Raw genomic sequence first — 24,887 nt, 5'->3', positions numbered from 1 at the left:
GATTGAGGGTTCACAGTACTCCTCTTCCCTCACTCTTTTTTTCCAAACATCTTGGGCAACTAAAACGTATTCATCAATGAACCATCCAGTTTCATAATTTCATAAACCTTCTCAGTTTCATAATTTCCTGAACTTCTCTATTCTACCAACCTTCACCTCCTTTCAACTTTAGCTCTCCACTTACAGAACCATACCCTATCCTTGTCATTACAAAATCTCTGAAATTTTCCATGCGCCGGTAGCTGTGCTAACACTGGGCTATGATCATAAATACACAGCCCCTGCCTTCAAGAGTCTTACAGTGAAGTAGAGGAGAATGATATAATGATGTAGATATGTATTAGGTAGAGTGTTTTCACAAAACAGGAAATGGACATTTAGAAAGGGAAGGCATCACATAGTGGAGGTGCTTGATTAGGGCATTTAGGGTAAGAGTGTGATGTGGGCACATGGCAACAGCATGTGCTGAGGTCTAGAGCTATAAAATAGTATGGCTTATAGGTACAAATGGAGAATGGGGGAAGCTGAAGCTGAAGTAGTAGGCAAAGGTCAGGCTGTAGGTTTGGACTTTATGAAAATAATAATGGCCACTATTTATCAAGCACTCAATGATTCTTTAACTCATCGAATCCCCACACAACCTTTTCTAGTTGGTGGTTTGGTGGTATTCGGTCCATATTACATATGAGGCATCTCCTTTTTTCCTTTGGTATCTCCATTTAACCATTCAGTCTCATTTCTTATCACTCTTCGCCCCCATTCCCTATCCTTTGGCCACACCACAGTATTTCATGTTCCCTTTCCATACATCTTTTTGTTTTTGTTCTAATAACCTGGAATGCCTCCCCTTTGATACACTGCCTGAAAAAAATTCTGTTCATACCTTAAGACCCAGATCCAGTTCCCCTCCAATGTGAAGTTTCCCAAAAGCCAGGTGTATAGAGTCAGTCCCCTCCTGCTGTTGTGGGAAGATGCTGTCTCTCCTATAGTCCATTTGGCAGGTTGTATTCCTAAGAGATTCTCAAGAGCAGAGCTACATAGGAGAAGAATAAATATTTTTGAACACAGAATTAGAAGTAATTGGGTTTGAAATGACATCTTTTACTGACAGTTTTTAAATAACCTTTTCCTTTTCTTTTGTAGCCAAACGAGTGAATGAAGTGATCGTGGGTAATGACCAGCTCATGGAGATCTGAGTTCTGAGCAAGACAGACACCTTCCTCTTGGCCCCCAGAACTACAGATGTTGTCTGTGCCACCTGTTTGACTCTGTATTTATTTCCCAATAAAGAAGGACTCCCAAAGGCGTGCTGGAGACTTATGGAGTAGTGCCAGGTTCTACATCAGAGGGGCTCCAGGGATACACAGTGTGTATTCATGAGTCATGTGGTAAAGACCATTGAGAGCCTGTGTGTAGGACCAGATAGGACACAGTGGCCTAGCTCTTGTGTACTGAGGTTACCAGGCAGGGGTAGCAGCTGTCCAGTGGTAAAGCTCCTAAGAGGGCTACCCAGCCTAGTCCATAAAAGCATCTCCCACCTGAAAGGATCTGGAAATACTTCGGTCCCTGACCCTAATCTGGCTGTCTAGACCCATAGGCCTAGCTGCTGGCAGTGCCCCCTCTACACGCAGTGCTGCCTCTACAGCTGCCAATTTGGGCAGCCTGGCCCCTGAGCCTCAGCCCAGAACTTACTGCTCTGCTCCCATACCTACCACATAGATTCCCAGCCCCTACCACACCTGCTAAACCCTGCCATTCACTCCCTACCCTCCCAGTCTCTAACCGATTTTTCCAGCTCAACTATTGTCCCTTGGAGACTCTTAAAGCAAGCAGAAGGCAGCCCCTGCCTAGCCAACAAGCCTATCCCCACTGGTTTTAGTGGAGGCAAGAGCAATCAAATAAAGCCATGGTCTGAGAAGCCAGACCCCTTCCTACCTCCCCTTTGTGAGGTCTGTCTAACCTGGTAAGGAAGAGCCAGGAAACTACATCATGGTTAGAAATTCTGTCTGACTCTTCTCCAGCTGCAGCCCTTTATATCCCAATTATACAAACTCTGTTGCTGCAGATAATTGAGAAATGAGATTTCCACACTCACAGGTCTTCTGGAGCCCTCTCCACCTTGCCTTCGCCGCCCCCACTTCCGAACACTCCGCCCTTGCCTCTCCCTGACTGCTTTTACAACCTGCAGGTGTTTGGTGGAAGATAAAAGTGGTTCCTGGGGTGAGATTTTACCTCCTAGAATTAACTAAGGTTTCTCTTGATGTGCTCACTGTGGGTGGCAGTAATTATAAAAAATGATTTGAAATACTGGTTTCTACATCAGAAATCTGAAGTCTCTCAGGTTCATTTGAGTAATCTTGCATGAATCTTAGTGTTGTTCTCATTGAACTCGTGAGAGACTGACTAGATGAACATTCCTGCCCTGGAAGATCTCCACCTCCACCAGCCCTCTTGGGAGCTCCAGAGCTCTACATTCTTCCCACGGATCAGGACAAGGTTCCTGAAACTTTGCCCTAATCATACAGGAGCTGAAATGGCCTAGCAGAAGTGACTTAAACCAATAGGACTACAGCAGAGGTGGGAATAAAGAGCTGAGGTGGTGCCGGAATGGTCCCTTTTGGAACTGAAATTAAATTTGTGCGACCCAACTAATGCTGGAGACTGTCCTGGGCAAGGTAGGAGAAAACCTGCCCTCTGTAATGTTCGGCTTCGGCCAAATCACTGCCGCTCCTCTGTCCCTCAGTTTCCCCATCTGCAAACTAGGAAAGTTGGACTGGGTAACTTTCAAAGGCCCTTCCTATTCTCATGTTTTGTCACATCTCTCAGAGCTTTCTGACCCTTGGGGTCTGGGTAGCCCAAGAGGCCAGACCACAGAAAGGGGGTGGAGCTGGGTCAGTTTGGAAGGAGAATGGGGTGGGGGAGAAGAAGGGACTGATTAAACTGCCCCAGAGCCTTGCCATAACCTCCCTCTTCCTGATCTTCCCCCACTGAGCCCTTGGAATCCCTGATAGTAAGTAGAAGAAAAACCCCTCTGCTTTCCCTTGCACAGCCCATGAGCAGCCCCCACTCCAAGGAAACAGACAAGCGCTGGAGAAGGCAGACAAGGCAGGGATTCCCCAGAGAAAGGCCTTGCTGAGTTTGAGTCCCAGCTCAGGATACTGCTGCTATTGTCTCCAACAACTCCAAGACTGGCTGGGTGCCCAAGATGCTTTGATTTCTATTTGCCAGAAGGCAGGGACAGTTTTTGTTTCCTTTTGGCGGCAGCTACAGAGGGTTTGAGTATGTCTGAAATAGAGTGCACAACTGAATGCCCACCGGCCAGCCACCTCTCTATGGGACAGGAGCCAGAAGAGCCAGGCAGGCAAGAGTCGATAGGATCTGCCCTGCCTCTCCCAGTGGCTCCATGAGGGAAGTGGAGGAAAGGAGAAGGGGGCCTTTAATACCAAATCAGGAAGGACTTTGGGGAAGTGTTGAGGAACAAGGGGGTTTCTGGGAGCTTGTCAAGTCAGGCAAAATTTGATGGCTACTACTCCAGGAACCCCTCCCCCACTAACACCTCACCCCTGTCCACTGGCAAGAGCTCCTTGAGCCTGTAAGGGGACTGTCAAGGTTGCCCTCCAAGCTTATTCCCAAGGCCAGAGGCTAAACTTTCCAGTCCTTCACATTACTCTTCTCACTCCATTCCCATCCACGATGGAGAGAGGGTCACATTGTCTTTAGCCAGAGCCCCAAGAGCAATCAAGGGGCCTACACGGTCTAGTTGAGAAGCTGTTTATATTTCCAGAGAATTGCAGAAAGTATACTTTATGAAGCGCTATCCCTACCCCTAAAGAGGTACATAAGCCAGGCCTTCTTACGCTGCTTTCTAAATAGTTAAATGTGTCTGAGGAAGGGGGAGAGGGGTGTGGGAAGGACCACCCAGACAGAAGTTCTAAAAAGCTCAGCTCAGATGGAGCTGCCGGAGGGAAAGAGGCTGGGTAGAAGAACACATTCTACTAGAGACTAGGATGACCTGTCCTCAACCTGAACTGTCCGCCACCACCCAGAAAGATTGCATCATGGGCTTTTTCTGCCATGGATAAATGGGGAGATTCTGCTTTAATTTCTAGCCTCTCTCCTTCCCCTACCCTCAAGGTAAAAGGTATTCTCTGATTTCTGGTTGCAGTTTCTGCCACTAGAGACTTGACAGGTTCCATTGGCCTAAAGCTAACTATAGGGAAGCATTCCCAGACTTAGCCCCTAAACATAATGGGTGGCAGTGGGTACTGCCATGTCCCCTGCTTTCCTCCACATCTCAGGGTCATTGACTCTGCCTGGCCCAGATAATAAGCCAACAAAGCCTGATGAGTGAGAAGCTTGAGGGAATGCCAGGGAAAGAAGGCCCACCCGGGCTCCTCCCACATGGACTCTACCCTGAAGCCAGGCTGGTCACTTCACCTAAACTGTGTGTGCGTGTGTGAGAGAGAGAGAGAGACCTCACTTTTCCTGGCACTTCCTCAGCCACATATAGTATCTCATTTAATCCTTATGTCAATGTCTCAATTATATGACTTGCCCAAGGTCTCACAGTCAGTATATGAAAGACTCAGACCTTGAACTATATCCTTTAGATTCTGTCATATTCCCCCCTCTCCCTACCAATTCCTCTCACTTCTGGAAACTTCCCTGAGTATTCCAGCTCACAGTGGTTTCCCCTATGCACCCCCTTAGGCTATGAACTTCTAAAAAGCAGGGACTCTGCAACCCCAGAGTTTAGCGAAGAGTGGACACATAAGAAATCCTAAGGGATGTTTGTCTTGTTAATCAGTAATTAGATTTACTCCTTGGTGATAATGAATTAGATTGCTTTTCTCTTTTGTTATCTTTTGGAGAACTTCTCTGGTTTGGCCCCAAAGCACATACCAGCTCCAGTGGAAGTAACAGTGAACCAAGCTGTTTCACAGTGAAGCAGACTGTTCACAGAGAGAAGAAAGGAGCTTCTACTTCTCTTTCTGTTCTCTGGGGTCTGTGGCTTTAGCTCACCCTGGCTGAGCTCAGCTGCACTCAAGAAGTCACTTTGTTGGGGAGAAGAAAAGTCATTTTGGAGCTTGGAGCAGCCAGAGAGCACTAGGCCTGGGGTTGAAATAGTTAGAACTGCAGACCAAATATCTCCCCCTGTGGTCTTTGAACTACAAGGCATGTTTTCTCAGCAGGCAGGCCCTACCCTGGAAGCATTCATAGACTGTGCTGGACTTCACTGCAGTTGTTAGCAATGTTGGGCCTGCTATGGCAGCAGACTCCCCAGGCCCAGCCAATTACAAATCTATTTCTCCGTGGACCTTATGTCTTGCAGAGTTTGGTAAGAAGAAAGGAGGTATTTATAGCTCCTAAGAGCTATTTATATAGCAAAAATTCTCCACTTGCAGTCCTGATGACACCCAGCCATACCTGTCTTTGGCTGTAGCCCCAAGAGCAACCTGGTTTAGAGGCCATTTCTATTTCCAGAGAATTGCTCAGGGTACACTCTTTTTATCCACAATAGGACCCACTGCTCTATGGGAGGAAGAAAGTGCTACGCACATGTTCTTTTAATGCGTAGTTACTACTCGGCCAACAGCATCATACATGTATTAGTTGGTCTACAGGCATTTTGCTGGGAAAATGGACCAGTGGAAGTGGTAAACCTGTTAGATGTTCACCTCTTCAGCCTAAAGGTTCCCTTTGCCCAGGACTGAAGCTCTAGAGATGATGATAATTGACACAAGTTTTCAGAAAGCAGTTTGGCAACGTGTAGCAAGAGCCATAAGAATGTTCATACTTTTTGACCCAACACCCCCGCTTCTGGGAATCTGTTCTAAGGAGAGTCTCCAAATGATTGATAAAAAGACTATGTAGTAACATGAAATGTTTATGATGTAATGATAAGCCTGGAAAATCTGACTAAGAAATTGGCCAGAGATAATAGTAGTTGCATTAGAATAATAAATTTATTGGAGATTCTGTTTCTTTTTTCCAAACTTTACATGTTAGAATATTGATTTTACCCTCTTCTGTCACTCAGGGTTAATCAGTTCGGAACCTGATGAAACCAGCACACTCAGATGAGGTAGTTGATGAAAGTTTAATAAACGGACTGTTCTGTGTTTCCAGTCCCTTTCACCCTGGTTTCTGCAATTATCAGTGACTCACTCAACAATTATCAAGCATCTACTTATTGTCTAGTGAGGGAGGCAGCCTTTCAAGTACATAAATTGTGTCATAAATGCAATGATGAGTATATAAGTTGAGTATTATAAGGAACACAAAGAAACAACTATCTGTCATGAAGGAGGTGTGAATCAAGGAAGGCTTCAAAAGAGGTGATTGATTCATTTTCAGTTTTGAAGATTGTCTACCAAAACAAAAAGGCCACAACATGTACAAAGGCAGAAATGCAAGGAATAACATGGTACTTTTAGGAAATTACATGTGGCTTTGCAGAGCTGGAAGGAGCATGGGGTGTGTGTGAAGAAACTACGAGCGATAAGGCTTTATTTAGTGAGATCATGCTGGGCTCTGCGTTCCAAGTGGGCTTTGTGTTTTGGAGTTATCAGATTTGCATGTTAGAGAGATGACTGGCTTCAGTGAAGAGAGTGGACTGAATGGAGGCAGAGAAGGATGAAAAGAAGTCTTTGGGTCTAGGCTGGGTGGGCCAGCAGATACCCTTTCTCAGCATTGGCCTCTCCTGACTTATACTTGGCCAGCGCCTTGCCTCTCCGGGATCTCTCTCCTTTCTCCTCCCCCGAGGGCCCCGCGAGCGGGCGGGGAAACGAGGCGAGGGGTGGCCCTGCCTGGGTGGTCTCCTGCCCTGCCCCCTGCAGCGCCGTTGCCTAGCAGCGGATCCGGCAGCGCGGCTCCGAGTAATTTGCGGGCTCCTCAGCCAATAGGAGGGCGTCGCCCCTGCCTGCTCCCTTTTTCTAGGGCTACAGAAGCCTCCTCCGCACTGCGGTCGCCACCTCGAGCAGCGCTGGGTGTCATGGGCCGGTAGCTCTGCGGACACACGGGACTCGTTCCGGCAGCTGCGCCCCGGACCCGCACCGCCTTGCACTCCTCGGGATCACGGCCACTGCGGCACGCCCGCAACCGATCTCACCCACGCGCGCGCCTAAGTGGCCCCACTGAATCCCGACGCGGGGTCCCGCGATACAGGGGTCCCGCGATACAGCCTATGGGGTCTCCCAGATAACGCGGGTTGGGGGTGCCTATGCCCCCCATCCCCGCCAGCATGGCTCGGTCGCCGCCCCTAGGGGAGCTGCCCCCAGACTACACACCTCCGGCTCGAGCTGCAGCACCCCAGGTGAGTAGAGAAAAAGCCGTAAAAAGGAAGACTGGGACCGAATCTAGAGACCCCAGTTTGTCACTCGAGCTTCTACAAGGTGATGTCTTTAATTGCTGTGTGCTACTGCCTGCCCTAGAAAGACGTGTACGTCCGTCTGTGTCTCCTCTGCACCTGACTAGTGAGAGTGAGTGTCTGTGGGCTTACCTCTGTGTCCACCTGAAAACAGGTGTGTGTATGTGTATCCTACTCTTGGAAAATGGTTCTATGCCTTCCTCAGGTGTGTGGGGGTGGAGGGGGAGGGAATGGAGTTAAATCTTTTTTAACTCCATGTGTCTGTGTAGGTCTTCCCTGTCCTGCATCCAGACACCAAAAAACTAGGGCTTGGCAGAGGGTGTGCATAGGGAAAAAAGGGAAGGGTTTCATGAACTGTCACAGCAATGCCTGGCTGACCCTTCTCTTTCCATCCCAGATCCTAACTGGGAGCCTGAAGGCTCCGCTCTGGCTTCGTGCTTACTTCCAGGGCCTGCTCTTCTCTCTGGGCTGCGGGATCCAGAGACACTGTGGCAAAGTGTTCTTCCTGGGACTGTTGGCCTTTGGGGCCCTGGCACTGGGTCTCCGCGTGGCCATCATTGAGACAGACTTAGAACAGCTCTGGGTGGAAGGTGAGTTGTGGACACTACCCATAGCCACTTGGGTATAGTGAACCCAAGGCAAGAACAGGGTGAAGAGCCGGCTACGGAGTTCTAGTGGACTTGGCTCTGGGTCTGGAGGGGACACCTGTCCACCAGAGCCTGGGCATCTGGGAGCACTGCTCCCTCCCACACTCATAAATGGACATCTGTAGTTGATGGAGTCCTGTGACTAGGTATATAGAATAAGCACTGTTCTCTGTGTGTGTGTGTGTGTGTGTGTGTGTGTGTGTGTGTGTGTGTGTGTGTTGGCATTTATTCCCAACCTTTTTATGTGTATTTTTGACTGCATGGCAGGGTTTGCAAAGGCAACTTACTTTCAGAAGCAAGGAAAGTAAAATATGTACTGGGATATAATATACTATATATAAGAGACCACATAATACAAAGGGAAATATGATTATGTTGTATAAGAGAAGGCAGAGAGAGATCACATCTGACCAGGAAAATCAGGAAAGTTAGAACTAGAGGGCTGGAGAAACTGAGTAAATCAGCTGGCAGTCCTCTACGGAGCAGTCCCATGCATCCAGTCCTCCTGCAGCCATTTAGTGGAGCACAGAATCTATACTTTGAAGCAACAGCAGGGTCTAATGAGACCAAACCCTCACTTCCTAATAGAAACATTAGATAAAATGACTTCTTAATAATTTTGGCATAACTCTCTTCTTTCCTGGGGCCCCGTTTCACATGGCAGCCCTTTAACAGAGTGAAACCGCCCTCTGTTCTTGCCTGGGAATTTGCATTTGTGGGCTCGCTCCCCCAAACCACCCCTGTCCACTGGCCTATATCCAAAGGCAGGGCCCAGGTTAGAGTCTCACACCCTTGAGTTATTTCAAATGCTGGCAAGCTCTAGGATCCAGAGCAGATGTTTCTTGGAGCCTGCCTGCCTGCCTGCCTGCCTGTTGGGCTCCCACACCCCATCCCCATCCCCACCCCGCCCGCAGCCCTCTGCGGACTCTGACATACATATATACTCTAGGCTAGCCTTGGGGTCCAGAGCAGATGTTTTCTCTGTGCCTGCCTGCCTGCCTGCCCCCAGCCCCAGGACACACATGTGCTTATGCGCACATACACACCCCCACCCACACCCCAGCTGCCTGGGTGGTCCCAAATTACTCTTAGATTTCTTGCCACAAGAGAGGCTGTCTCCTCCCCATCCTCGTCTTCCTCCTTCATTCTCCAGATCCTCCCCATCTCAACACTGCTTGGGCCTCCAGGTTTCCTCATCCTCTCTCTGACACTCCAGCACATGACAAGCTATATCCCACCAGATTTTTTGCTCCTCTTTGTGGGAAAGTGATATAAGAGGGTAGTGGCCAATTCCCAGGACTTTTTCCTTTATTTCAGAATACCACTCTGTACTGTATTAGCTAGGACTGGGGGTGAGGTAAAAGCGGTGATTTCAACCTTACCTTTTCTCTACATCTATAGTTGAGGCTTGTCCCAGCAGTGCCTAGGCAATGAGGAGCTGATCAAGGTGAGGATTGAAGGGTATTCTCTATTCCTTTCCATTTTGCTAGTAGAGAAAGCAAAGAGAGAAGAATATTGGCTATCATCAGAGTTCTGGACCAGAGTTCAGGGTCCTCTCCAGCTTTGCCATGGTGGGACTTAGAATGTGATTTGTCCTTCCTGATCAATTTTAAAGCTGAAAGGGCTCTGAGATAGCTTGTTCTCTAAAATAAAAATCACAACATGTAGCCCAACTAGTACTTAAAGAAATAGTGATAGAGATGGTTTGAAATTGGAGCTGTCCCTGAAAATAAGAAACATACAACCATTCTATCTAGAAGGCAGGGGATGGCCACAGATCTGTTGGCAGAACCACTACTCACTGAAGTACTCAAGTTTGCTTTTGAAACCTTGGGAGTCAGCCTCAGTTCTTCTTGCTCACCTGATCGGTTACTAAAACAGCAAATTCTTCTTTCTTAGCCTCTCTCATAACATACCACTCCTTCCCACCCTTGTAACCATTGCTCTGGTTGAAACTTTTATCAAGCTCCAGTACACTCTTGATCATCATTTAGAATGTGTTTAGCCACATGAAAGAGAGAGACAGGAAAGAAGAGAAGGAGGAAGGAAGAAGATTGATTTATTATCCCCTATAACAAGAAATCTGGCAGTAACTAGACAGTAAAGAAGTTCCATATGGTTAATTCAGCATATGGACATCAGCAAGGACCCAGGTTCTTGCTATCTTTCTCCTCTACCTTCTTCAGCATGTTGGGCTTTTGTACTCAGGCTTATCACCTCCTTGTCCCAAGATGGCCGTTGTGGTGGCAGAAAAGAGAAGTCATCTCTCTCTTGCATCCCTTTTTGAAAATGAGGAAAAATTTACCAGAATCCCCCCAGCTGACTTCTCATTTGGTGACTTTGGCAAGAACTGTATAGCACTCTGTGCCTAAATCTTTCACCTGACAAAAGCAATGGAATTACCATTATTGACTTCTTAGACTAATCAAATCTCACTCCCTGAGACTGGGCGGGGCGGGCCTAGGCCTTTCAAAGGATTGACCAGGAAATCAAGGTCTTCCTTGGCCTCACCTTCAAATCTGCCTCCACACTGCCCTCCTGTGGTATATCTAAATCTGTCCAACTCACTCCCCACTCAGATCCCTTCCACCACTTTCTGTTAGGTTCTAGGGGGTCTCGAGAATCAAGTCCAAGCTCTTTAGCACACATTCTGGGCCCTCCGTAATGTAACTCTTAATTGCTTCTCCAGCATTGTCTCTGCCTCATTCTTAGCAGTCCAGCAATGCAGCCTTTGACCGTCCCCCGCACACATTTGGTCCAGAATGCCTTTTCCTGACTTCTTACCCTGGCCACTTCCTAGTCTTCATTCACAATTCAGCTCCAGAATATATTGGTGGGTAATGTAAAAGTCAGGTCATCTCACTCCTCTGCTCAAAGTCTACCATGGCTCCCACTTCACTCAGAGGCAGTTTGAGTCCCTGCAATAACTTATAGGCCCTTACGATTGAAATTTCTAGGCCAAAGATTATGAACATTTCTGAGAGACTTAATGTATATTGCAATATTGCTTTCCCTCAAATATCGTACCAAATTAGACTCCCATGGTAGGTTAGAGTGCACTCCTGTGAGCCAGCATTGTGTACTATCAATTTTTTTAACTTTTACAAATTTAATAAATTGTCATTTATTGCTATTTTAATTTGCATTTATAGGACTGCTTATAAGGTGAGCTTTTTCTCCATGCTGGCTAACCAGTTATAATCAACCTTTTGTAGGCACAAAAGTTTTAACAAATGTTGATTTTGATGTCTCTTTCTCCTGTTCTCCTACTTCCTCTCTACTCACTTATAGTTGACTTTTTCTCTAGTCCTTTCTCATTTTTCTATGACATCATTTCTCTCCCAGAAACTACTGAATAATAACTCCATATCTGTGCCTACGTGCTGGGTAAGTTTCCTAAGTACTTTGCCTGCATTGATTCTAATTCTACCAAGATAACCATCGACCCCATTTTACAGATGAGGAAATTGAGAGTCTGAGAGACTAAGTAATTTGCCTCAAGTACAGACTAAGTTTCAGAGACAAGGCTCAAAGCCACTCTCGCACGATACATCCCAGTTCATCTGTCCTCATATCTGTCATCATCATTGTCAGCCAAGCTTTACATTTTTCTCTTCCTCATTTCTTCTGAGGATTCTTTATTTTCTTTGATGTTGTATTTTAAGTTGTCAGTGTTTTTTTCTCTTGCTTTCTTATGAGCTCTATCTGGATTCCTTCCTTCTCTCATGCCTCCTTTTCCTCAGCAGACTCACTTATAGGGAGCTTATCTCTGTCCTCCTTGCCTGTCCCTGCTTGTGACAGCTCTAGTCTAAGCCTGGTGAAATAAGCACTGTAGTACAGGCCTGGGAAAGGAGTGGGGGGTCAGGGAAGGAAGAAAAAGAGTAGGTGGAAGGGAGCAGGATGGCTGTGTGAAACTAGATTCATGAAGGGGCTAGGAATGAGATTTGAGTGGGAGGATGTGAGCATATGGGTAAATCTGTGTTGGGGGGTTCCCAAGGGTTTGGGGCTCTCATGAATGAAGAGATCGTGCAGGTTTGAAAAAGAGATTGGGGAGGGCGAGGCTCCCAGATAGGGCTGGAGTCTCGGAGAAGCAGCACATGTGGGCCCCAGGGGTGTTGTTGACCAACAGGAAGGGGACCCAAAAAATTGGAAACAGAAGTGGCTCTAAGACCCGACCAAGTCCACAAAGCCAGGGGTGGTTTGGCACTGGCCCTCACCCTCCTCCAAACCAGTCAGGTCATATCCCCTCACAGTGTCCCCACCTCCCCCACACCCCAGGGACAGAGCATGACTCCGAGGCCAACATAATTCAGAACTTAAGGGATGCTAAGATCAAGGAGACTAAGGTAGGCCTGGCGCTAGGACTCCCTGTTTCCTGGACAGTGAGACTGGCGAAAGGGATCTGGAACCTATCTTCCCCTTGGCTCAGTTTGCTGTCACCTCTTCCAGGGTACATGAGCTGATTCCAGGTATTTCTTGCATGAGTGGAAGCAGTATGTGGCCAGCATCACACTGAAGGACTCTCGCCCTCATCTGTGCCACCGCAGGGCCCATTATTACCAGGCACTCCCATCCCTACCCTCTTGGGTGTATGGATTTAAATCATTGCCCAGGGCAACTTGAACTAGGAACCAGCCCCAGCCCTTAGGAGACTTTCCTAATAGCAGCCTCCTTATTGTTCCCTTTGTCCTTCTTGTCTTTCCTCACCAAAGCAGAGAGTAACTGAGTGAGGGCTCCTTTACCAGGATGCCCCTGAAACCCCAGCCCTGGCCCAGCTCATACTGATTTCTCGTTTTTAAGTTACTTGCCCCAAACCTAGCCAACCTGGTTTATGCTAAAATCTTAGACCACACAAGAATTCCATAGAGCCACACAACTGAGGCCTCTTGCTTCCCTGACAGAACTCCAGATTCCAAGCAGGAGCAGGAGCCTGGGGAGTCAGCGTAGTTGTCTATGAGAAGGCAGGGGCTCCTCTCAGCAGCACTTTTCCCATTTGTTCTGGGAGGCCTCAGTGGGTTAGGGTCCCACATCCCCCAGCGCTCTGATCCACCGAGGCTCTTTCCCCCTAGCTTTCTCTCTCTGCTCTGGCAGTGGGCAGCCAGGTGAGCCAGGAGCTGCATTACACCAAGGAGAAGCTGGGAGAGGAAGCTGCATACACCTCCCAGATGTTGATACAGACCCCACGCCAGGAGGGGGAGAACATCCTCACACCTGAAGCACTTGACCTCCACCTCCAGGCAGCCCTCACCGCCAGTAAAGTGCAAGTATCACTCTATGGAAAGTGAGTCTGGCTGAGCCCCTGAGCAGCTGGGGGGAGGCGTGCTATGGCAGAGCTGGAGCAGGAATCCCCCCTCTTCTGCTGATCTCCTGTGTTCCTGGCTACTGCAGGTCCTGGGATTTGAACAAAATCTGCTACAAATCAGGAGTTCCCCTCATTGAAAATGGAATGATCGAGCGGGTGAGTATCTTGAGTTGTTCTCTGAGACTGGGTGGAGGTGGAACCTTTCTGCCTTCCGGGAGGGTTCAGAGAAACTCGGAGGCTAAAAGTCGGGAGGTGGGGTTGCAGAGGGCGTCCTGCAAAGGTTGTGGAGAAAGGAGCCCAGGGACAGGACTGATGTGGCCTGGGGTGTCCCTGGCAGATGATTGAGAAGCTGTTCCCATGTGTGATCCTCACCCCCCTCGACTGCTTCTGGGAGGGAGCCAAACTCCAAGGGGGCTCTGCCTACTTGCCGTGAGTGCCACCACAGCTGCTCCCAGGGCCCTGCCTCGTCTCCTGCCAGGACTTCCCCAACAGAAAAGAGGGGTGGGAGTAAAGATGATGATCACAGCCTTACCAAGGGCCCAATGACCTCCCAGGACAGGGTCAGAGCGTGGGCTACCCCAGGGCCCTCTCTATGTCCCCCGTCTCCTCACCTCCAAAGGAAAGGCAGACCTGTCTTGTTCAGACAGAACAAAACAAAGATCTGTAAGACCTGAGTGAAGGGGGAAAAAATATCCCGGGAAAGATGTTTTGCCAGGGAGAGATAGCTAGGCATCAGCTAAGCTATTGCCCATTTCAGAAAGAAAACCTGTTACAGGCAGGTGCTGTATGGTTTGTTTATTAGAAACAAGGTAGATGGCTTGGGAAGAACTCAGTGGGGCTTATCTGGGCCTTTTGCATGTATTAAGTACCTTCTGTCCTGATGTCCGTCTCAGCCCCTTGCAACTGCCCACAGCTCACTGCAGCAACCTGGTGGGTTGGTGCAGCCTGAGAGTTCTGGGAAGTGGAGCCTTGCATACCATCCATATGGAGGAATAAATGAGAGGCTAGGAGGAGGGTGAGGTACAGCATGGGTCCCCTAGCAGCAGTTTGGAGGGTGAGAATTGATCCCTGATCCTCACCAGCCTTGGGCTCTCCCATCAGCGGCCGTCCTGACATCCAATGGACCAACCTGGATCCGGAGCAGCTGCTGGAGGAGCTAGGCCCATTTACCTCCCTTGAGGGCTTCCGGGAGCTGCTAGACAAGGCACAGGTGGGCCAGGCCTACGTGGGGCGGCCCTGTCTGAACCCTGACGACCTTCACTGCCCTCCTAGTGCCCCTAACCATCACAGCAGACAGGTGGGTTCCAACCAGGTCTGCCAGGGAAAGGCTATTTTCCTTCCCTTTCCCCTCCTTGTATGCTTCTCTGTTCTGGGAGAGAGCAGATTGTGCTCTGTGCCCAGCTCCCTATTTCCTGGACATTGTGACCTCACTGTGCTAGATGCTTAGTGTTCCATTCTTATTGAGTCCTCCTAAGGAGCCCTCAAGTGGCATACGAATCCCTTTTTCCTTTTCTAAGCCCAGAAAGGCTGGATTCTATCAAAATAGACTTGTACAGGGAAACTGAGGACAAATTAGCTAAGCATGAGTATCTTACCTAGTTTCCTGAGCGTCTGTGTGACTCTGTAAATGTGGACCTTTTTCTGAAACCCAGTTATAGCAGCTCCTCCCAGCAGCCTGTTTCTAGGCCTTTGTTTCCTCTTGTGGCCTCCTCTCTGCAGGATCCTAGCTGCTCACTTACAGGCTAGGCAAGAGGCTCAGGAGATAGTTTTCTACACTTCAGGCCTACAGAGCTTCATAGTTCCTGGAGGTACCAGCCCAGGGACAGCAGTTATCCACAGCTAGGGCCCTGAATACTAAACCCCTCCTGTCTCCCTTCAGGCTCCCGATGTGGCTCAGGAGTTGAGCGGGGGCTGCCACGGCTTCTCGCACAAGTTCATGCACTGGCAGGAGGAATTGCTGCTGGGAGGCATGGCCAGAGACCCCCAAGGACAGCTGCTGAGGTAGGGCCTCCCCTGGAAGTTGGCATGGGTACCCCAGGAATGGGAATCCACACTTCGATTCCAGGCAGCTCTGGCAAAAGCCCCCTGCACACCCCGCACTGGATGTTCGGCCAGCTCTGACCCCTAATTCTCCTGCACCCCTCCCCAGGGCAGAGGCCCTGCAGAGCACCTTCCTGCTGATGAGTCCCCGCCAGCTGTATGAGCACTTCCGGGGTGACTACCAGACGCATGACATCGGCTGGAGTGAGGAGCAGGCTGGCACAGTGCTGCAGGCCTGGCAGCGGCGTTTTGTGCAGGTTAGTGTGGAAAAGGGCAGGGCGGTGCCCTGAGGCCACTCCCTCGTCCTGCTCCTCAGATCTACCCTGTCTCTCCAGCTGGCCCAGGAGGCCCTGCCTGAGAATGCATCCCAGCAGATCCACGCTTTCTCCTCCACCACTCTGGATGACATCCTGCACGCTTTCTCTGAAGTCAGTGCTGCCCGTGTGGTGGGAGGCTATCTGCTCATGGTGGGTCCCACTCCTGACACCTTGCCCCACCTCTAGCTGGTGTCCAGCCTGGGAACCCCTGTTCGAGACAGTCCCCTCTCTCCCCACAGCTGACCTACGCCTGTGTGACAATGCTGCGCTGGGACTGTGCCCAGTCCCAGGGTACTGTGGGCCTTGCCGGGGTGCTGCTGGTGGCCCTGGCAGTGGCCTCAGGCCTTGGGCTCTGTGCCCTGCTCGGCATCGCCTTCAATGCTGCCACTACCCAGGTATACGAGGACTGCAGGGCAGACTTGGGTGCCCACAGTTCAGTCTACTCAGTCCCTCCAGCTGCTTGCCCCTGTGCCCCTCCAGGTGCTGCCCTTCTTGACACTGGGCATCGGCGTGGATGACATATTCCTGCTGGCACATGCCTTCACAGAGGCTCCACCTGGCACCCCTCTCCAGGTGCAGCCTCACCCATGAGCCTGGGCTCATCTGAGCTCAGCATAAGGGTTAAGAACCTCTTGGTTGGGTGTCCTTGGGCTGCTAATTAACCTCTCTGTGCCTCAGTTTCTTCGCCTGCAACGGGGTGGTAATAGTGCTTGTGTCATAAGGGTTGATGTGAAGATCGGTGAGGTAATTCAAGTCAAGTGATTAGCACAGTATGCATGACATGTATGTGGCACTCAGTAAATGTTAGCTGCTGTGTGGTCACTGTTCCTTCTCTGCTGAGCCTCCTATTCACTCTACCTTGAAGACCCATGATCCCCTCCCCTGTCCTGGCAGGAGCGCATGGGCGAGTGTCTGCAGCGCACAGGTACCAGTGTCACACTCACATCCATCAACAACATGGTCGCCTTCTTCATGGCCGCTCTAGTTCCCATCCCTGCACTGCGGGCCTTCTCCTTGCAGGTGAGGCCTCACAAACAGGACCCAAACTTAGGGTGGGTGTGGAGCTAGGGGCCTGCTTCATCCAGCCTTGTGCCCCTCCTGTCCATCCCCCAGGCGGCCATAGTGGTTGGCTGTAACTTTGCAGCTGTGATGCTTGTCTTCCCAGCGATCCTCAGCCTGGACCTGTACCGGCGCCACTGCCAGCGCCTTGATGTGCTCTGCTGCTTCTCTAGGTACTGTCCCTCCTCTCCCACCCCCACCCCACCAGGCTTTCTCCACAGGCCACATCCTATCCTGTGCCCTCACCAGCATTTCCAGGCACAGACCTGTCACCCCCCCTCTCCTTTCTCTTCCTCTTTCAGCCCCTGTTCTGCTAGAGTGATTCAGATTCTGCCCCAGGAGCTGGCGGATAGCACAGTACCAGTGAGCATTGCCCACCTGACAGCCACGGTTCAAGCCTTTGCCCACTGCGAAGCCAGCAGTCAACATGTGGTCACCATCCTGCCTCCCCAAGCCCGTCTGGTGCCCCCACCTTCTGACGCATTGGGCTCTGAGCTCTTCAGCCCAGGAGGGTCCACACGAGACCTTCTGAGCCAGGAGGAGGGGACAAGGCAGAAGGCAGCCTGCAAGTCCCTGCCCTGTGCCCGCTGGAATCTTGCCCATTTTGTCCGCCATCAGTTTGCGCCCTTGCTGCTCCAGTCACAGGCCAAGGTAAGACTTCAGGCCCAGGGATGTTGGGGTGGGGCAGGACAGAGGCTTAGGTGTCTCTGGGCTCCAAGAAGGGCAGGAGGCCTAGCTTACCACCTACTGGCTGTGGGATGTCTCTGAGTCTCCATCTGAGTTGCCATTTCCCACAGGCTGTGGTGCTGGTGCTCTTTGGGGCTCTTCTGGGCCTGAGCCTCTATGGAGCGACCTTGGTGCAAGACGGGCTGGCCATGACAGATGTGGTGCCTCGGGGCACCAAGGAGCATGGTTTCCTGAGCGCCCAGCTCAGGTACTTCTCCCTCTACGAGGTGGCCTTGGTGACACAGGGTGGCTTTGACTATGCCCACTCCCAACGAGCCCTCTTTGATCTGCACCAGCGCTTCAGTTCCCTCAAGGCTGTGCTGCCCCCACCTGCCACCCAGACACCCCGCACCTGGCTGCACTATTACCGGAACTGGCTACAGGGTGAGAGGCAAGGGGACCAGCAGGGAGGTCCGCTGCAGGCAAAAGCCCCTGGTGCCACAAGCTAACTGCACCCTACCCTGTTCTTCCCCAGGAATCCAGGCTGCATTTGACCAGGACTGGGCTTCCGGGCACATTACCCACCACTCATATCGCAATGGCTCTGAGGACGGTGCCCTGGCCTACAAGCTGCTCATCCAGACCGGCGATGCCCAGGAGCCTCTGGATTTCAGCCAGGTTAGGAGAAGGCTGGAAGGGTCAGGGAGCACAGAGGGGCCCCAGGCCTCATGGGCCTAGGCCTTTAGCCCTCTCCGCCTCTGCAGCTGACCACGAGGAAGCTGGTGGACAAGGAGGGGCTGATCCCACCCGAGCTCTTCTATGTGGGGCTGACTGTGTGGGTGAGCAGTGACCCCCTGGGTCTGGCGGCCTCGCAGGCCAACTTCTACCCTCCACCTCCCGAGTGGCTGCACGACAAGTATGACACCACCGGGGAGAACCTCCGCAGTGAGTCCCAGGGGAGCCAGCAAGAGCCTCAGCCTGGGCCCACACAGGCCCTACCCTAAGGCCCTGCCCACTGCTCCTTATGCTCACTGGCCACCCCTCCCTCTCCCTGCCGCCCCCTCCCCTCCGCAGTCCCGGCGGCCCAGCCCCTGGAGTTTGCCCAGTTCCCCTTCCTACTGCACGGCCTCCAGAAGACTGCAGACTTCGTGGAGGCCATCGAGGGGGCCCGGGCAGCGTGCGCTGAGGCAGGCCGGGCTGGAGTGCGTGCCTACCCCAGTGGCTCCCCCTTCCTCTTCTGGGAGCAGTATCTGGGCCTACGGCGCTGCTTCCTGCTGGCTGTCTGCATCCTGCTGGTATGCACTTTCCTCGTCTGTGCCCTGCTGCTGCTCAACCCCTGGACGGCTGGCCTAATTGTGAGTCTTTGCAGGGGTGGGACCTAAGAGACCCTGGCTCCCTCACCCTGCCCTGCCCATCCCATCCTCCTCCTCCCAGGAGCCCTGGGTTAGCCCCGCTCTCCCCAGGTACTGGTCCTGGCAATGATGACTGTGGAGCTCTTTGGCATCATGGGTTTCCTGGGCATCAAGCTGAGTGCCATCCCCGTGGTGATCCTTGTGGCCTCTGTGGGCATTGGTGTCGAGTTCACGGTCCATGTGGCTCTGGTGAGTACAGGCACTGAGGGAAGGAGCAGGCCAGCTGATTCAGTATGCAGCAAATATTTATCAGGCACCTACCATGTGCATGCTGGGTACTATTTAAGAACTGGGGATGTAATAGCAATACAGACAGGCTTTACCCTAAAAGGGCACAGAAATAAACAATAAATAAGTCAACAAATAAATAAGCAGCCATTTCTGTAGAGAAGAGGGAACAAAGTCCTGACCAGAACAGGGTAAGGACAGAATGGTGGAAGGAGAGAAAATGGGAACCAATGCTTCTTAATGTGATCAGAGAAACCATCCCGATGATAGCTGGATGGCAATGTGAGTAAAAGAGGGCTTCTACTAGGACAGAGGTACTAGAACTGAGGTAAGCAGGCCAGCCTTGAGAAGCTCGTCTTCCCCTGACAGAGGAGAGGGGGAACACAGACCAGCTGGACACTTCAGCACAAATCTGACCAGACCCCACAAACAGCTCCCTTCTTTTTCCCCCATAATAGCCCTATTATTATTTTAAGAACACTATATATACTCCTTAGGGGAAGAAAAAAGTTAGCATACAGAAAAGTACAAAAAAAAAAAAAGAAGAATAGAAATCTTTGGAAATGCCACTTTAGTCCCCTTAAAAAGTCCACATTTGCCCCAGTGAAGGATGGGGGCATCTCCACATTGCTGGGTCTGCTCATGCTTGTTGGTTCCAGCTTTGACTTCATCATAAGGTAGGGGAGGGAGGCGGGGCCTGCCTGTGCAGACCTCCGGGCCTGCCCAAGCTGACCGCCCACCCCGACCGTCCACCCTCCTAAACCTGGAATGGCAAACTTTTTCTATAAAGGGCCAGATAGTAAATATTTTAGTCTTAGGTCATATAGTCTCTGCTGCAATTCTGCCACTGCAGCACTAAAACAGCCACAGACAATACAGAAATAAATGGGTGTTGCTGTGTTTCAACAAAACTTTATTTACAAACAGGCTATAGTTTGCCAACCTATTCTAGACATCATTCTGCGTCTCACCAGACACATCTATACAATGTTACCTAAATGGACTCATGCAGGTCCCAGGAACTCAGCTCACCTGGCCTTCTGTGGGCCAAGGCATGGGTGAGCTCTGGGGTCAGATGAGCAGAAGAAGTTGGGGTCATAGATGAGCTGAGCTGGCCATAGTTGGCCAAGGAATAGCTCCAAAGCCACTTTGTTCCCCCAGGCCTTCCTGACCAGCCAGGGTAGCCGGAACCTGCGTGCTGCCCAGGCCCTAGAGCACACATTTGCCCCAGTGAAGGATGGGGGCATCTCCACATTGCTGGGTCTGCTCATGCTTGTTGGTTCCAACTTTGACTTCATCATAAGGTAGGGGAGGGCTCAGGGCAGGGAGGCGGGGCCTGCCTGTGCAGACCTCCGGGCCTGCCCAAGCTGACCGCCCACCCCGACCCAGGTACTTCTTTGTGGTGCTGACAGTGCTCACACTCCTCGGCCTCCTCCATGGGCTGGTGCTGCTGCCTGTGCTGCTGTCCATCCTGGGTCCCCCACCAGAGGTGATCATACCCTCCCTCTGCTCCTAGCCTAGGGGACTGGGTGGAACAAGCAAGGGAAGGGACAGAGCCAGGACAGTATCCCAGCAGTGGCCAACAGACAAGGCTCAACTTACAAGGATCTTACCCATGAGGTGCCACAAACTAAAGGTGTCAGCCTCCCCTTTTGCCCAGATACCATGTCCCTACCCCTGAGCTCTCTCGACTTCTTAAGAGGACCCAACCTAGCCTTTAGGGTCCAGGGCAAGGTGCAGGGTTTGCTCCCGGCCTTGATATCCTGTCCCTTGTCAGGTCTCTCGTATCCTGCTGGAGGCCAACAAGGGCCTCAGCTTCCTAACAATCATGATGATTCACCAAGGAGATGTTGAAGGGGATTGAGGGCCCCAGTAGCCCCTGAGCTCACTGATGCTGGTGTCTCCCCCCAGGTGATACAGATGTACAAGGAGAGTGCCGAGGTCTTGAGTCCCCCAGCTCGACGGGCAGGAGAGCTCAGGTGGGGGGTGTCCCCCACCCTGCCCCAGAGCTTTGCCAGAGTGACTACCTCCATGACTGTGGCCCTCCACCCGCCCCCATTGCCTGGTGCTTACATCCACCCAGCCTCTGATGAGCCCACTTGGTCCCCTGATGCCACACCAACTGCTAACGGCTCCAGCAACCTCACTTCTAGGGGACCATGTCTAGCCACTGAGTGAAAGAGCAGTTGAAGCATGGAGACCCTGCTTGGGCCACATGAAGTCACTGAGAAGCAGTGGGTGGGTTACTGGATACGGGACAGGCCCCTGAAGAGCTCTGCTGCTGCTGCTGTCTGCCTGCATCCCCTCCCCTAACTTGGCCCTCATGGACCTCCCTAATATCTATACAAAACTACCACCCTCCAGGCTGTGAGCACCCTTGCATACCTGGATCCTCTGTGCCTGTGCCTGTCTGGGTGGGAGTAAAAGCCAGCACTTCAGACTGCAGTGCAGCCCTGTTCTCACCTCCCCACCCCACACTGCTGCCCCCAGCAGACCAAGCCCTAGGGATCCCCTAGTACCCCTTGCCAGTCCTGGCCCCCCATTGCTTGGTGACTCCTGGGTAGGCTCTCTATTCCCTGTCCATCTTCTATCACATAAATTATTTATATAAAGATGTTTATTTTTGTAGTTTGTATAGATGTTAGCTATACTGAAAGTTTTATTTTTAAAGAGTGAAATATATTCTATATGAACTCATCTCAGATGACTTTGGTGTTTTTCTTTCGGACAGAGCTGGGAGTTTGCCTACAGATGTATCAGGGCCCGAGGTCCTGGGGCCACTCGTCCTGAGTGGGAAAGGCTCCAGGTTCTGAATTTTTGTCACACAACTTTGGTCTATTTATTCACCTGGAAGTGAAGATGACGTTCAGCAAATATATGTTGGTCACATACTTGGTGACAGTCTGGGTTAAGTGCTTAGTATACAAATGTTTTTGGTTTCAAACCCTACTGTGTGGCTTTCAGAGACATCATAATCCAGCCCTGTGCACCTCACCAAACTCATCACCCATCTTCCTGATTCAGCAGCATGGGGGGCATGGATGGAGGGGCACAGCCGTGCAACAGGTGGGAAGTAAAGTGGAAACAGATTGGGAAAGTGGCCAATTGAAGAAGAGATGGGACAGTAGGGTCTTGGAGATATTTTAGGATTTTGTGCCCAGACCAACCTCCAAGGCAGAGGCCTCTGCAAGTCAGCAGTCAGCCTGGCGCTCCAGAGGCACCTTTGGGGAAACTGTCCAGAAACTGAGATTATGCTAGCAATCAGTGAGGCACTGTATTTAAGGTGTTCTGTGAAGGTTGAACAGTCCCACCGCACAGAGGCCTTGAAGACTCTGGCCACACCCCCAGGGCTAGAGTACAGCACCTCACTGAATGGGGTAGAGGTGTCTTTTATTGCCCTTCCCCAACTATCCCAGGGCTCGGCCTCAACCAACACACATACACACCTTGGTTCCAGGCACCCACTCACCAAGAATGATCCCACCCTGAGAGCACTACCTTCTCACACGTCACCCACCATGCCAAAGGCCAAATAATCATGTTGTGACCAAAAGTGAAAAAAATAAATAAGCCTAATGCAGCTGAATCAACACTAAAATGGGTAGTTGGCTTGGAACCCAGAGTAGGGGGTGCATCCAACACGTCCAAGGGATGGAGGCTGGATTTGGGTCCAGTAGTGTTTGGGTCACTAGGAGGAGCTTTTGGGTGGAGGAAGAGAACTCATCAGGCTGGAATAGTGCAAAAGCTGTCAACTCACTGTGCCACTTACCAGCTGAGTGACCTGGGAAAGTTAACTAACCTCACTTAGCCTCAGTGTCTTCCTCTGTGAAATGGGAAAATTAGAGCCTATCTTGTAGGGTTCTTTTTCTTTCAGCATTTTAAATAAAATCATTTATGTAAGAAATGACCTGGCACCTCATAAGTGCGCTCTATTTTTGTACTTTGTATAGATGTTAGCTTTGCTCAAAGTTTTTGCTCTGATTGCACGCTTAGGGGTAAACCCTGAAACACAGAAGAGTGTCCTGGTATGGCAGCAGCTGAAGGGATTCCACCCAGTTGTAGTTGTCCCAGCACTTGCAGGGTAGTGCACCCTGTGTGGCACCTCACACTACTCAGCCCTCTGACTTCAACAGCCTTTCATGGCTCCCTATCACTGACAAGATAAAATCCAAGCCCTTTCCAGGCCTAACTCCAGCTAGCCTCAGCCATCACTCCAGCTCTCCCAGACAGTACCCAACCAGACACATCCTCACGCAGACACACCACACTCTACACAAGCTGAATTACTTGAAGCGTTCACCTCTCATAATTTTGCATATGCCATTCCCTCTGCCTAAAATACTGTTCCACCTTCCCTTGACAAAATCATCCTTCAAGATAAATTGGATGCCATCTCCTCTAGGAGGGATAGTGATGTGCTTTCTACATGGTCCCACGATCCGTGAGTATCTGTGCTTGCCTGTCTCTGCTTCTGTCCCTAGAAGAGGGGAGACCCTGCCGGTATGGAATGGCAGGACTGAACCACAACAATTGGAAACTAAAACCTAATCTCAGCCCCGGAAGGAACTCCACACCCGGCTCCGGCGGGAAACGCCCTTACCTCTCCCCGCAAACTAGAAGAGGGATTCCAGGAACACCCACAGAGAGGAAGAGTTGCGGCCCACAGAGAGGAAGAGTTGCGGCAGCCTGGCGCAGGTAGCTGGTGTCATCAACCAGACCGGAGCTGCCTGCGATTTGCATACCCATGGTGCACCACGAAAAACACCACGAAAAACACCACGACGCTTGAGTTCCAGCCCCACGGGGATTTGCCCACTGTTGCAGAGCACAGAGCTTGTTAGAATGAGTGATTTAAACACTTACACCAGGCCGGGAAAGCGAACCACGCAGGCACTGAACAACCATAACTGTGCTGACGGTTACCTTGCTCTGGGAGGTTCCGAGCGGAAATTGGAAAACATACTCTGGTTTTTCTTCAAATCGTATAAATCTTTCGCCTTTTACTAAAGATTTCCGTGGAGAGAAACAATTAGAGTTTTTTAACCAATTTTTTGAAGCCTCATTTTTATGAGGCTACTCTTTTGTGGTTAAAAGATAGAAGTTAATCTTCAAGAGTGATTTGTGTTCTGGTTGTTATGAAGTTTAAGAAGTGTGCCTTGTTCAGGGTTTTTTAGTTGGAGAAGTACAGGAAGTAGTTCTCTTCTCAGAAGTAATGCCTGTGGGCAATTTAGTATATAGTATAACTTTTTATCGTACTGGTTGTGTGCCAGTTTTCCATACTTGAAAATATAAGCTTCCTTGCTTTAAGGATTTTATTTTTTCAGTGGAGACAAACACTAAAAACTTGCATAAATAGCACAACCCAGGATAAATAATATACGATCTCAGAAGTGCCACGTAGAAAAAGATCATTACGAAAGAACAGACAGGATACTTGCCGAATGTTCCTGGGTCTTAGACCAAGGTCCTCCTGCCCATCTACATCCTTTTCGTAGGTAATCTAGTTCTATGGCTTTAAGTAAATGCCTATGGGAGGTCTCATAGCAAATAACCTCCAAATTTATAGCCATCAACAGGTCCCATTGACTCCCACATTCAAAGCATTATGCAACTACATTTTACCTCCTCTACAGCTACCATCCTGGTCCAAGAGCTCTTGATCCATTCATGCAATAGCCTCCTCCCTCTTCTCCTTAGACTGCCCTTCCCCCATTTCTATCTCACCCTCCCCCTTTGTCACAATCCTCCACACAACAGCCAAATTATTATTTTTTTAATGTAAATCCACACACACACACACACCACTCTCCTGCACAGAGCCCTCTTAATAATGCCTTTCCCCAGGAC

At 50.5% G+C, this 24,887-nt stretch overlaps 2 protein-coding genes, 1 long non-coding RNA gene and 1 other non-coding gene across 19 annotated transcripts in view; 3 read left to right on the top strand and 1 right to left on the bottom strand.

The window, feature by feature from the left end:
- The window catches only part of EIF2B3 (eukaryotic translation initiation factor 2B subunit gamma), a 95,282-nt gene extending 93,976 nt beyond the window's left edge, over positions 1–1,306 (top strand). For all 3 annotated transcript variants that reach the window (XM_039884346.1, XM_039884343.1, XM_039884349.1), the window contains one exon: positions 1,144–1,306. In XM_039884346.1, coding sequence (XP_039740280.1) covers positions 1,144–1,196 — 53 coding nt within the window. In that variant the 3' untranslated portion in view covers positions 1,197–1,306. The remainder of the gene's footprint in view (positions 1–1,143) is intronic.
- On the bottom strand, positions 113–23,783 carry LOC120619957 (uncharacterized). The gene is made up of 3 exons (XR_005657687.1): positions 23,641–23,783; positions 9,399–9,502; positions 113–1,033 (listed from the first exon to the last, which is right to left on the bottom strand). It is a non-coding gene; the product is annotated as an uncharacterized LOC120619957 (long non-coding RNA).
- On the top strand, positions 1,210–21,705 carry PTCH2 (patched 2). Of its 14 annotated transcripts, none has more exons than XM_039884208.1 (22): positions 1,210–1,334; positions 2,526–7,959; positions 13,108–13,297; positions 13,405–13,474; positions 13,656–13,747; positions 14,420–14,615; positions 15,198–15,319; positions 15,468–15,615; positions 15,694–15,825; positions 15,915–16,070; positions 16,156–16,248; positions 16,570–16,695; positions 16,789–16,907; positions 17,037–17,385; positions 17,532–17,844; positions 17,936–18,078; positions 18,165–18,345; positions 18,475–18,755; positions 18,864–19,001; positions 20,202–20,344; positions 20,430–20,529; positions 20,952–21,705. In XM_039884208.1, the coding sequence occupies exons 2-22, from the start codon at positions 7,554–7,556 to the stop codon at positions 21,216–21,218; spliced, it is 3,765 nt and encodes a 1,254-aa protein (XP_039740142.1). In that variant the 5' UTR covers positions 1,210–1,334; positions 2,526–7,553; the 3' UTR covers positions 21,219–21,705. The 14 variants fall into 14 exon arrangements, 13 of the variants coding, with proteins under 13 accessions (XP_039740142.1, XP_039740137.1, XP_039740128.1 ...); XM_039884203.1 differs by lacking the exon at positions 1,210–1,334 and adding an exon at positions 1,395–2,220; XM_039884194.1 differs by lacking the exon at positions 1,210–1,334 and having other exon boundaries at positions 1,395–2,675; positions 6,940–7,959.
- Positions 23,784–23,999: 216 nt separating the features above from the next.
- On the top strand, positions 24,000–24,115 carry LOC120581415 (U5 spliceosomal RNA). The gene has a single exon (XR_005647263.1). It is a non-coding gene; the product is annotated as a U5 spliceosomal RNA (small nuclear RNA).
- Positions 24,116–24,887: the final 772 nt, after the last annotated feature.

This window comes from Pteropus medius, unplaced genomic scaffold, assembly GCF_902729225.1.
Source record: "Pteropus medius unplaced genomic scaffold, Ma_sr-lr_union100, whole genome shotgun sequence".
Classification (NCBI taxonomy): Eukaryota; Metazoa; Chordata; class Mammalia; order Chiroptera; family Pteropodidae; genus Pteropus; species Pteropus medius.
Note: the sequence above shows the minus strand (reverse complement) of the source record. Positions and strands in the feature narration are given on the sequence as shown.